At 42.2% G+C, this 13462-nt stretch overlaps 1 protein-coding gene across 3 annotated transcripts in view; it reads left to right on the plus strand.

Annotated features, from left to right (window-relative positions):
• The window catches only part of MED13L (mediator complex subunit 13L), a 269894-nt gene that overhangs the window by 236425 nt on the left and 20007 nt on the right, over positions 1-13462 (plus strand). For all 3 annotated transcript variants that reach the window (XM_060193027.1, XM_060193028.1, XM_007528774.2), the window contains exons 17-23: positions 917-1854; positions 5007-5186; positions 5764-5987; positions 7729-7921; positions 8832-9258; positions 10224-10443; positions 11547-11735. In XM_060193027.1, coding sequence (XP_060049010.1) covers positions 917-1854; positions 5007-5186; positions 5764-5987; positions 7729-7921; positions 8832-9258; positions 10224-10443; positions 11547-11735 — 2371 coding nt within the window. The remainder of the gene's footprint in view (positions 1-916; positions 1855-5006; positions 5187-5763; positions 5988-7728; positions 7922-8831; positions 9259-10223; positions 10444-11546; positions 11736-13462) is intronic.

The raw sequence follows: 13462 nt of genomic DNA on the forward strand, positions 1-13462 counted from the left end.
CTAACACCACATGATCAGTCTTGGAACAAAACACAGTCGTGGCTCAGCAGGTAGAGCGCAAGACTCCATGCACAAGGTCCTGGGCTTTATCGCACCAGCACGTGAGCGTGGTGGAGCTCTGGTGTTTACCTCTCAGTAAATAAATATTCTTGTAAGCGTTGCTTTTGGTGATGCATAGCATATTAGAAAAATTGAAAAATGAGCTAGAATTGTTTACCACCCCCCAGAAATCTGTTAGAGGCTTGGGAGCTGTGGTACGATGTGTGTGTTTCTGATTAACACGAAGCCCTTTTAACACTGTGTAATACTTGCAGGAGTTCTTGGCACAGCACTCACCACTGGGGTTCTTAAAATAAAATCACTTGTGGTCACTCATTTCTCTGAAAATGCAAGGCTAGAGAGGACTGATTTTAAAAGTTAGAAAAATGTTAAATGTTCATGTTTATTTGATTATAACTACTTTAGAACCATATATAGATTATAGCCTCAGAGAACAAGTACACTGGCCGACTCAATTTCAAAAAATGACAAAAATATAATTGCAAATTAGATGGAAATTTCATCATCCTTTGGTCTTCCAGCTAATTCAGCATCTTAACTCATGTGCTAAAATTCTGTTTGGTTGTCACAGCTTTTTAAAGTCACATTGACCAAAGCTATCATCATATTTTCTTGTAAAAGTAGTAAATGTCCCCTCAAGAGACTACAGATGAGGACTGCTAACATGTGAACCAGGGAGAGGTCAAGTGTTACATTGAATCACTCTTCATACCTTGCTTCTGGCTTTTCTACACAGGGCACTGACTCCAGTGAGCCCTTGCATATGCCGGTGATAGAGGAGGGATGGCGTGTGGTGGGGTAATTGTGGGTGTCTTCCAGCATGGTTCTCACACGACTGTCTGCCTTTTCTTTGCAGTAATGTGCCTAGTGTTGGGAGCCTAGCAGATCCAGACTATCTGAACACACCACAGATGAACACCCCGGTGACGTTGAACAGTGCTGCCCCAGCCAGCAACAGTGGAGCAGGAGTCCTGCCATCTCCAGCAACCCCTCGCTTCTCTGTCCCCACGCCACGAACCCCTAGGACCCCAAGAACTCCCAGAGGTGGGGGCACTGCCAGTGGTCAAGGGTCTGTTAAGTATGACAGCACCGATCAGGGGTCTCCAGCCTCTACCCCCTCCACCACACGGCCCCTTAATTCAGTAGAGCCTGCCACCATGCAGCCCATTCCCGAAGCCCACAGTCTCTATGTCACCCTGATTCTCTCCGATTCTGTGATGAATATCTTTAAAGACAGAAACTTTGACAGCTGTTGCATCTGTGCCTGTAACATGAACATCAAAGGGGCAGACGTTGGGCTTTACATCCCTGATTCTTCCAACGAGGACCAGTACCGCTGCACCTGTGGCTTTAGTGCGATCATGAACCGAAAACTCGGCTATAATTCGGGGCTCTTCCTGGAAGACGAGCTGGATATTTTCGGGAAGAATTCTGATATTGGCCAGGCTGCAGAGAGGCGCTTAATGATGTGTCAGACCACCTACCTCCCTCAGTTGGAGGGAGCCCGAAAATCCCAGGAGCCACCTATAAGCCTTCTCCTCCTCCTCCAGAACCAACACACACAACCTTTTGCTTCACTGAGTTTCCTGGACTACATTTCCTTGAACAATCGCCAAACTCTCCCCTGTGTGAGCTGGAGTTATGACCGGGTGCAGGCGGATAATAATGATTATTGGACAGAGTGCTTTAATGCCTTGGAGCAGGGCCGGCAGTATGTGGACAACCCCACAGGTGGGAAAGTGGATGAAGCTCTGGTGAGGAGCGCCACCGTGCACGCCTGGCCTCACAGCAATGGTAGGTTTCCCACCACGCACATCTGCGCTGCGAACTGCTCTGATGCGGCAGACCAGAGCTTATAAACTCTCTTTGCTTTGCTAGGTGGCAGAAAGTTTTAATTTCCTCTATCTTTAAAAAATAAATAAAAAGACAGGGTGAGTGTATATTGGGAAATATACTAAAATGTCTTTGGAGAACTTCCACTTGTGCTCATGGAGAAGCAAGCAGCTTAGGAAACCTGTGACTACCGGCAGTCAGGAGGGGCTTCCTAGAGGAGCAGGCACACTGGAAACTCAGTAATGACTACAGATTAGGTGGATGAAGCGGATGGGGTACAAACGGGTGTGCTCGACTGAAAGAAAGCACATTTGAAAACACAAGTTATATAGAGTTCGGGGCCTTCAAGCAGGGCTACATCACCAAGAGCCTTTTGAGATATGCTGAGGATAGGGTGCTCATTCAGAGAGTAAAAGCACATCATTCAGTTCGTGTAAAGGGGCATTGCCATCCGGTTTATACAGTTTAAAAAACAAAAGAGGGAGATAGTGCCAGCAGGAGTGCACCAGGCTTTTATGCCCGAGACTCTTGAGGTCCCAAGTTCAGTCGCTGGCACTACCATAAACCAGAGCTGAACAGCACTCTGGTTGCCGTCTGTCTCTTAATAAAATACATCTTTTAAATGTGCTTTAGCTGTGATATATAGCGGATTAGCCCTTACAGTGTGAATTAGAAAATATCAGAGGGATTTAGGGAGACTGGGAGATTATCACAGAGGCCCAGACAAGATGCACTGGTTTGGGAACAGCATAATACTTGTACAGGATAGTGTGTCTGCTCTCCCACGTGTGTCACCCCAATTCAGGCTCAGTCCTCACTGCACTGGCGGAGATGGTAAGATGGCACCCATTGTGTGACTTACGAGCACAGATATTTATAGAGATCGGTGCTCTGAAGGAAGACCAGGTCTGAAGGTAAACTTCTTTATTGAGTGCTAGAAGTATCAAAGAACTCTTCTGAGATGCCCAGGTAGAGATATTGAGTGTTCTGAGATGCCGAGTGGACATCCGAAGATGAAAGGTTAGAGAGTTGTTCACAAATAGGTAACAACTCGGGTCAGGGGTGCACACACTCACTGAGGAGGAAGAAGGTATAGAAAGAGAAGATGGCCAGGGACAGAGTTTTGCTGGGCCTCTGTTTGAAAAAGAGGGAATAGTCACTGAGCATTAAAATGTAGCTGAGCTTTAAGAGTCACATGAAACATGTCTTTGACTCCAGTGGTGGCTGTTTCTGTGGAGTGGTGGGAACAGTGCAAGCTGAAGGGCTAGTTTAATAATGCATGTTTTCTGACAGTTTTCAGTCCTGTAGGGAGGAAGGTCATATCTTTTTTGTAAATGTAGTTGGAAATCCGGAGTAAGAAATGTTCAGAGAACAGATATCATCAGAGTAAAGAACGACGTGTATTTTCTGTGTAGACCAAGCAAGGAGACTTGCCCTGGCGGAGACTCCTAAATATTCAAGAGTTGTGCTTAGATGCGAAGCTGACCTGTTAGCGACATCTGTCACTCCATTGGTCACCAGGTCTGGTTCTGCCCGCCTGAGCAGGTGGGGGTTCCCTGTCTCCTTCCTCCCTGCACCATTCCTGGTGCACTCAGTGGAAGAGGATGACCTTATTCCGTAAATAGAGTTGGGCTGGTTTCCGTGTTGATGCGGCACACATACACAAGCAGCTGTGCTCCCTGCTGGAACCTCCAGACAAACTCTCAAGAGTTGCCATCGCTGCTGTAACTGCATAGACTTAAGCACAGTGCCATATACTTCACTGACCCTTCACTAATGCCTCCTGGATGTCTCCTTTTATGAAGTAGCGTAGTTTTCCCTAAAGAAATACGGGTGATTGGAGGCTGGGTGGTAGCACAGCAGGTTAAGGGCACATGGTGCAAAGTGCAAAGATGGGTGTAGGGATCCTGGTTCGAGCCCCCAGGATCGAACACAGGCGGTGAAGCAGGTCTGCAGGTGTCTATCTTTCTCTCCCCCTCTCTGTCTTCCTCCCTCTCTCCATTTCTCTCTGTTCTATACAACAACAATGACAGTAATAACAACAACAATAATAATAACAAGGGCAACAAAAGGGAAAAAATTGCCCCCAGGAGCAGTGGATTCGTAGTGCAGGCACTGAGCCCCACCCTGGAGGCAAAATAAATAAATAAATATAAAAAAAGAAATATGAGTGATTCTCTTGGATGATTCCTGTTGGCAGAAGGAGCATTCAGGAGGAGTGTGTGAATCCCTTCCTCTCTCCATATTACAGGTACCTTTCAATCCTGCTATAGCATCTGTCGTGCTTCCATATGCCTGTGGCTACACTGAAGACTCTCACCTGTACATTCTGTATTTTCTGAAAAGATTTTACATTAAGGGCACTTTTAAAGTTTCTATTTAGGTTTATTATTCCCACTCATCAGATAGTCACAATAATGATATTTGCACATAAGAGAAATGCAATACTTGGGAAACTTATATAGCTCATTTTCCTCATAGAAAGAGAAGCATCGTATAATCAAAATATTGATATTTGTAAGTAAGAGAAATACGGTCTTTAAGAAATCTTTTCCCCGGCTCCCCACCTGCAGTAGAGTCGCTTCACAAGTGGTGAAGCAGGTCTTCAGGTGTCTATCTTTCTCTCCCCCGTCTCCCTCTCCTCTCTCCATTTCTCTCTGTCCTATCCAACAACAACAACATCAATAAGAACAACAATAATAACTACAACAATAAAAACAACAAGGGCAACAAAAAGGGAAAATTAATAAATAAATATTTTAAAAAGTCTTTTCAGCTTTCTTTCCTTACAAAAAGACAAACCCTGGAGTCAGTTTTGTATGATTTTTGAAACATGAGACATATCTGTCTTTCCACTTTAAAGCAGTTTTTGTAGTTAAAATCTTTAATATAGAGCAGAGCAGCCTGATTTTCCTTCTTATTTCCAAGGATGAATAATGATCTGTTTTCTCTATTTAATTCCCTTTTGACTGTTTTATAACGTACTACTAGAAATAGAATCTATAGCCAGTATTGTCCTTGTCTTGGACTTGAGCCGAGGTCTAAAACAGTGCAACCAAGAGTGCCAAGTCCGCTTTGTGGCCTCTGCTCCTTACATTCCACTTCTGTTCCAGTGCTAGACATCAGCATGCTCTCCTCTCAAGATGTGGTCCGGATGCTGCTGTCCCTGCAGCCGTTTCTTCAAGATGCCATCCAGAAGAAGCGGACAGGCAGGACCTGGGAGAATATCCAGCACGTGCAGGGACCACTCACGTGGCAGCAGTTCCACAAAATGGCAGGCCGGGGGACGTATGGTAGGAGCTCCTCCCTGTTTAAACTCCTCCCGACTTTGGTTCTGTGAAAAACTGCCGTGGTCACTTTCATGTCCCAAGTTCTCTGCCAGAACGGCATCCTTTGCTTCATACCATTCGATTTTATAACCTCAAGTCACTTTTGGAGTTTAGTTTCCTAAACACCCTTGGCACCACCTGGTTTAATGAGGAAAAGGACTGCTCGAGTTTATTCAGTTCTCTTCCCCTTCCTGGTACTCGTTGTGTTTTCCCCTGGTGGACTTTGAGCTCCTGCTGCCCTCTTCCCTTACCGGGAGTCTGACACGTGCCTTGAAAGAAATATGAAGGCAGAGCTTCTTCCAAAACTGTTGTTCTAGTCTGCCCTCTGATTGTCAGTATCAGCATGTTCTGGCTCATTTAAATAAGGCTCTTCACTAGGGACAGTTAAGCAGAGGGTGTAAAAAGTACTTTTAAAGAGTATCATGTCAACCAACAATAAAATCCCTGACGTCAGAATTCAGACTAATGAACCTGTTCTCAGTTATCTAGGTTGTGGGAAACAGAATCCCAGTCACCTTCCTAAACTGCAATGTTATTTTAGGCTCGGAAGAATCTCCTGAACCGTTACCCATCCCCACCTTGCTGGTTGGCTATGACAAGGATTTCCTCACCATCTCACCTTTCTCCTTGCCGTTTTGGGAGAAGCTGTTGTTGGACCCGTACGGGGGCCACCGTGACGTTGCCTATATTGTGGTGTGTCCAGAAAATGAGGCCTTGCTCGAAGGAGCCAAAACTTTCTTCAGGGACCTGAGTGCTGTTTATGAGGTGAGAATAAAAGACATGGGCATTGGTATTTTGGCAAGTTGCCCCAAAAATATAGCTATTGCTAAATTTTAAAGATTAGACCTCCTCAGAGTAGATCTCAAAGAGAATTTGTTGGGAAGGCAAGCTTTCCTGAAGAGATTTGCTTTCCTGTTTTGGTTTAGTGTTTTCATTAGACTACTTTCCTCTGCCACCCATTACACACATTGTAGCACCCCTTCAACACCCCCCCCCAAATTTATACGACTTAAAGTATTGCTCACCGGGGAAAGCTGACTGTTCAGAAGATGAGCTTTTTGCAAAGAAAACACAATGTAGGACTTAAAATTTTCTGAATCAAAAGTTAACAAACCACGTCTCTTGCATTTTATTGAACACTGAGTTCAAGTTAATACTAAAGCTACGATACAGATTAATAATGTAGTAACCATAGTCATATTAAAATCAGGTAGAGAGGGATGTTTATGTAATATATAAATATCTGTTTGTTCCGAGAATTTAGAATTATATCTGCTATGGAGACAAAGTACTACATTTCTCTCATCCAAGGACATGTGCACTAATTTCTTCATATCTTATACTTTGAATAGCTCTATATATTCAGCAAGATTAAATGAAATTAATATTTGTAAGTGTTGACAGTCATATTATAAACATTACAGAGCTGCTTGCTAATAATAAATAGGATGGCGATTGGAATGTCTAAAAGATAGCATGCCAGCGCACTCAGTATCTATACGTGTTTAGAGCAAACTCCTGTGTTCTTGCAAAGAAGCGAGGATATGCTGCTGTATGAAGTCATGATGCTAATTAAGCTACTGAAGGTAGCTCTTGGATACAGTCACTTCTAATCAGTGCTGGCCCATGGATGAGTAATAATATTAAATCATAATTACCCTAACACAGAAAACTTGTCTAAGCAGGTTTAAAGCCCGGTCATTCTCTTGAATGAAGCCTTCAACATAAGTTACAAAACATAATCGAATTGCCGGATCTCTTTAGATCTTAATGACTTTACTAGGGCTGTTCATCTGGCAGTAATGCACACCTGCTAGAGCAGAGAGTACACTGGAGGATTTTGTAGAGACTTGGTAAGCCTTCAGCTTAACTGAAGCAAGAGTTATTAGTATAGGCTCTTTTATCGCTGAGCAGGTAAAGTCACTCCCTTTTTGTAGGTATACTATATTAATTCTCTGCCATTAGCATTCTTTTAGTGTCCTGGAGATTACTAACAGGATCTCCGTGTTAAAACAACTGTTTACTTTTACAAAGCTATCAACATGCCCTCTGCTTCAGTGGCCTCTGCTATTAGCTGTCTCCAAATATCCATAACAATGTAACAGATGGCCCATAAAATCTGAATGTTATCTTCTGGGAAGACACTGGGAATAGGGGTTACATAAAAGGTTTTAGTGGGCATATGTCTCAGTCAGCCTTTCGTAGGCAAGAATAGGGTTAATTCTTTGACTGTTAGCAACCAGCTAGTGTGGAGCAATTTTTGCTGTGCAGCAGGAAGTGGCTGGGTGAAGAAACATTTATTTCTCCTTAGTGAGCCTTGTCCAGGCTTCGGAGAGAGAGTTACAGGGTACATTTTGGTTGCCAGAAAGAACCAGCTTGTAAAATTGTTTTGGTTGCATGTGATAAAACTAAAAGGAAGAAGCTTTGGTGAAGACATTCCCTTGGTAATGGCATATGTAAAATAAACTGCTTCTGTTGAAAATAACCGTCTTGTTCATGGTGCCAGATGTGTAGACTCGGGCAGCACAAGCCCATCTGCAAAGTGCTACGCGATGGTATCATGCGTGTGGGGAAGACCGTGGCACAGAAGCTGACGGACGAGCTTGTGAGCGAGTGGTTTAACCAGCCGTGGAGCAGTGAGGAGAATGACAATCATTCCAGACTCAAACTTTACGCGCAAGTTTGTCGCCATCACCTAGGTAAGTGAGCATTTGTTTGACAAAAGTAGAATGTGAAGAATCAGCTAGTAATTGGCTCTTGCATGGCACCTGTCCTGTCACCAGGATCTCACTGCACCAGGCAGACACATTTTTCAGACAGGAAAGAGAAACGCCAGCACCACAGTGCCCTCTGGTGCTATAGTATCCAGGAGCTTGAAGCTGGCTTGTGTGCCTGGGCAGGCAGACACCCTCCCAAGTGAGCTTGTAGTGGCCTTTGTAGTTTGCTCTTTGTTCTGATGCCTCCCCTCATCCCTAACTGTTAGGTGTGCAGTATCATGCTGCTTTTAACTCAAGAAATGCTAGCTCTCCATTACTGTATTTATTATTTAGTGCCAGCTTTCCATGAACTGCATTTATTATTTAACTCTAGCTGCATTCTAGGTAGAAGCGCACTCTTGTTTCCTGTCACATATATTCTTTAAAAACTATTTAAGTTGCATTGAAGGTTTACTGACTTACTCGACATTTGCAAAACCTAACAGCGTGGCTTGGAATTAACTACTTAATTTTTAGCCTAGATTCCCAAGAGAAGCTTCTATAGCCAGACACACATTGAAGCATAATGAACCATGATGATGAGTGTAGTATCTATGGCCTCTCATTGTTCAGGGAAGGCATATGGAACCAGTCCAAAAGGACAATGTTACAAATGCTTAATTTTCTCTTTTCAAGCAAGGTGCTTCTCCAGAACTTGTAATAAGTTGCTCTCTGATCATGTCCACATTTACAGAATATATAAGCACATGTTCAAGTGTGGATAAGCATGAGTATGTTATTCAGACTATTGCAGCCTGAAAGGATTTTTAAAAAGTGACCATTCTAATTTCTGATTTAGTCTGACACTGCAGATCATGACTAAAGTTGCCTCTCTCCCTGTGTACTCTTCCAGCACCTTATTTAGCCACTCTGCAGCTTGATAGCAGCCTGTTGATACCACCTAAATACCAGGCCCCACCAGCAGCCGCACAGGGACAGGCCACCCCTGGGAATGCTGGACCTTTAGCTTCAAATTCAGGGTCAGCAGCTCCCTCAGCTGGCAGTGCATTTAACCCCACCTCTAACGGCGGTTCTACGAATCCTGCAGCAAGTAGCTCCACGTCTGGTTCCTCTGTGCCACCGGTCTCATCGTCTGCCTCTGCTCCTGTTATGAACCAGATAAGCACTACCTCTTCTTCAGGATTCAGTGGTAGTGTTGGAGGGCAGAACCCCAGCACAGGGGCCAACTCTGCAGACAGACCACAAGGAAACATGGGCTGTAGTGGAGACACAGAGCCAGGGCAGAGCTCCTCCCAGCCTTCACAGGACGGACAAGAAAGGTACAGTCCTCACTGACTGGAGGGTTCCTTCAGCTTAAACTTTCTCTGTCTACTCTTCTCCATCCCTTAACTCCACATCAGTTTTATAAGTCTCTGAATCCAGAAAAAATGCTGTTTTTCTTCTTCCCTAAAGAAACAACTATTAATTTGTAGCCACACTAAGAAATTGAGGGCTTACAGAACTCCCACCTTCTGCACTCCAGAAATAGTTTTGATCCATACTTCCGGGGGTGGGGGGGAAGACAGGGCAGATGACCAGAGGGCTCTGAACTCCAACTCCACCAGGACCTGGAGAGAGAAGAGGAAAAAGGGAGGGACATTTAGATGTAGTAATAGCCATAACCTGGAAAGGAAGAGAAGATGGAACCCCACGGGGGGAGTGGGGAAAGGGCAAATATAGACAAATAGTTGTAGAAACAATAGTTAACCCATTCTACAACCTTAGGAGAATTGCTGTAGTTTACATTAGAGGGATTGGGGATTCACAATGGTGGAAATGGTGCAAGAGTTGTACCCTTGTTATCTTGTAATTTTGTAAATCAATAGTAAATCCCTAATAAGAAGAAGAAATTCATGACTTATAACCTAACTCATAAATTAAGCCTGTTTATATAATAGTAAGCTGTCACTATTACCTATTTTGTTAATAGACTATATATGAACAATAGTAATGGTAAGCTGTTGATTTAACATGTTTTTTTCCCCAAAATAAAAAATCTACATAAAAGACAACCACAGAAGAAAAGGGAAGCTGACAAAAATGTCCTATTTTAGAGGGGTGTATTTATTTTATTTTTTTTATCTGTCTTGCCGCCTCCTCGCTTTTACCTTCATCTTGGTGATGTGATACAGTTCACGTTGCATTTAGTGTGCAGAAATGGCCAGGGATTCAGGGTTTCCTTGAATTGATTGTTCAGTGCAGTCTACAGGTGCTGTGTCCATCTCATGAGTGTCTCTTTCTGCAGTGTTACAGAAAGGGAGAGAATAGGAATTCCCACCGAGCCCGACTCTGCAGACAGCCAGGCCTATCCTCCAGCTGTGGTCATTTACATGGTGGATCCGTTCACCTACACTGCAGAGGAAGACTCCACTTCTGGAAACTTCTGGCTCTTGAGTTTGATGCGCTGCTACACAGAGATGCTCGATAATTTACCTGAGCATATGAGAAATTCTTTCATTCTCCAGGTAACAGATTTTCCCCTTTTTATTTTTATGAAACCATAAGTATAAGTTCTTGATTTAAAACTTTGGTGAATATGCATCAGTCTATAAAAAGTGAAAATTTAAAAAAGCAAATATACTGTTAATTTCCCTTTTAGATTCAAGTATCATTACCACTTTGGTACTTTTCTGGTCTTTGTGTTTCAAGTTGAGATAATAGTTTTAGTATAACTTTTTGTGTTTGCTTAATATTATGACTATTTTTCCATGTTACCTAAAATTTTCACAAACATCATCTTCGGCTGCGTATTTTACATACCTAATGATCCTTGTATCGCTAGATATTTATTTCCAATTTTAGTTATAATAAACTAATAACTACACTTGAACAATAAAGTCCTCCTTATATTTCAAGTCATTTCTGAGGTAGACCATGATAAATATTGGCATATTCCTTTCTAAAAGACTATAGCTATTTACATTTCTTTCTTTCAATAGTGAGTGAGTATCCATTCTCACTGTGCCCTTGCCAACATTGTAGTGTGAAATGTTTAAATTTTGTGATTGAATTGGTGAAAAATGATGAATTTGGTATGTGAGTTTTGTCTTATCACTTAAACTAAAACTGCCTTATAGACCTAAAGGATTGAAATTAGAGATACCTGAATTGATTGCTAATTATCTTTGATCTTGGAGTTTGTATAACAAATAATCAGACAATAACCCCAAATATACCATGTGTACTATGTGGATACACTATAAAAATTAGAAATAAAGGTAGATTACTATTAATGAATATTAAATGAATATATAAAAATTAAAATGTATGTTTTTCGAAACTGTCACGGCAACCGTCAACTTAGAATTTACCCCTAAAATGGGACAGAGTGATTTCTCAGTGACAATGTAACTTGACCACCAAAATGACACATCTGAAATCACTGGTACGGCTGTAGGATTTAATCTTACCGGAAGGCGTTAAGATCGGATTGTTTGTTGCATTTATATATTTAAAAACGTGGCCACTCCCCGAGCTCCAGTAAAGAACGTGTACCATTTCAATCTTCGGCTTTGTTGTGAATGTGTCAGATCTCAGTCTCTAGTCTTGTTGGTGTTTGTGCCTGTAGATTGTGCCTTGCCAGTACATGCTGCAGACAATGAAGGATGAACAAGTTTTCTACATTCAGTACTTGAAGTCCATGGCATTCTCAGTGTACTGCCAGTGCAGGCGCCCTCTGCCTACACAGATCCACATCAAATCCCTCACAGGCTTTGGGCCTGCTGCCAGCATTGAGATGACTCTCAAGAACCCAGAGGTAGGTGTAGCAGGGCAGGAATGCACTGAAAACATTATGTTTCAACTGAGGATGCAAAGGAGGTGGGGGAGTCTTAGATCCCCAAAGTGCAGACCAGGAGCGTTGACGGCTTCATTGGTCCTTCTCTCTGTAGAAGGTAAATAAAGGAGATACTGGGAAAAGTTTACAGTGTTTTTAGAAAAGAGGCAAGAAAGCGCTCCACTTAACTAATGTTTGAGTCTGCTGTGTGCATTTTGCTCTTTTCTCTTGAAGCTGTACTACTGTGCCCCAAACCCTCCTGCATTCCACAGCTCTTTCTCTTCCTGAGTACCGCAATCTCTCCTTTCCCGATGTCACTCTTACAGTGAGCAGGGAGTCACTTTATTTCAAAGAATGCTGCTTCTCCCCATCTATTTAAACCATTTATCACCTGCGTGTAGTGTACCTCAAGGCAATTGTCAAATCCCAAAGCCAAACATGTTTCAAAGTTCTGTACTGCCTTTGTTTTACTAATCACCCTACTCTAAAGATAGGTATACAGAACAATGTTTAGAATTTTCAAAACCTTCAAAGAAACTTGTGATTTTAGTGGATTATACCAGTTTTTTTTCTGGAAAACTATGAAATGTTTTCCCTCTTTGAAGGAGAAGTTTAAAAGTGAAAATGATACAACCAGGGGGCGGGTGGATAGTAGGTATGTGTGGGGGTGTGTGTGTGTAGGGGTGTGGGGGTGTGTTTCAGGCTTTATCCCTAGAGAGAATGCTGACAACCTACATTCACTCTGGAACTATGTAAAGTGTCTGGTTAGCAGTTCTAATTTTTCACTTTTGTGAGCAGTTGGTCTTATTTCTCTAGTAGCCTTTTCTAGATTTAAGAAAGAAAATATCTGTTCTTGCTTATCTCTTACTTTGTCTCCAGAAAGAAGTTTGAGTTATTTCCATGCTTTATAAATTTAGAATCTTCTAGTTGTTTACTTTGTCACAAGATCAGATGAACTCACACCTTAAGCTTAGGTAAAAATTTCAGTTCCCAATGATAACTAGCAGTATTCTGCCACTTCATAAAGGAAGGCAGAGTCGCCATCATGAGTTCATGAGCTGAAGTGACTATTACATTGAAATGCAGGGTGAAAAATACGCCTTTTCAGCATTTGCAACAGGAAGAGAAAAATAAACCATATGACTTGTTTTAAAAAAAAAGAAAGAAAGAAAAAGAACCCAAATGTTCTGAACATTTACTGAGGCTTGTAAATTTGTACTTGCATTAAGGTAATGGTTAACTGAATGCTTCCACTTCCTTAGACTGCAGCTAGAGTTTTGCACTTGCGTTCAGCAACTATACCTAGAATTTACTGTATATCACATTAGGTGCCTGGGTAAACAAAATAGCCCTGCTTCCAGCAATTCTAATTCTCTATGGTAATGGTGTCAGTGCAGACACATTTTTTACATAAGAAGTAATGTATTTTCATATCTACTGTAAGTTTTAAAGAAATGTTTTATTTTAACGGGGTTGAGAAAGACCAAGAACGCTGCCCAGCTCTGGTTTCGGTGGTGTGGGGGATTGAACCTCAGGCATGAGAGTCATTTTGCATAACCATTATGCTCTCTCTCCCACTGGGAATAATGTTTTATCTAGTGATTTATCTCAAGATTGTTGCATGTAAAATATTTGACATTTAATCTTTTGTCTTAATACAAACCTTTTTAGGCAGCCTCATTTGGACATAGCTATCGTAAATTTAAAGC

This window comes from Erinaceus europaeus, chromosome 6 (genome assembly GCF_950295315.1).
Source record: "Erinaceus europaeus chromosome 6, mEriEur2.1, whole genome shotgun sequence".
In the NCBI taxonomy this organism is placed as follows: Eukaryota; Metazoa; Chordata; class Mammalia; order Eulipotyphla; family Erinaceidae; genus Erinaceus; species Erinaceus europaeus.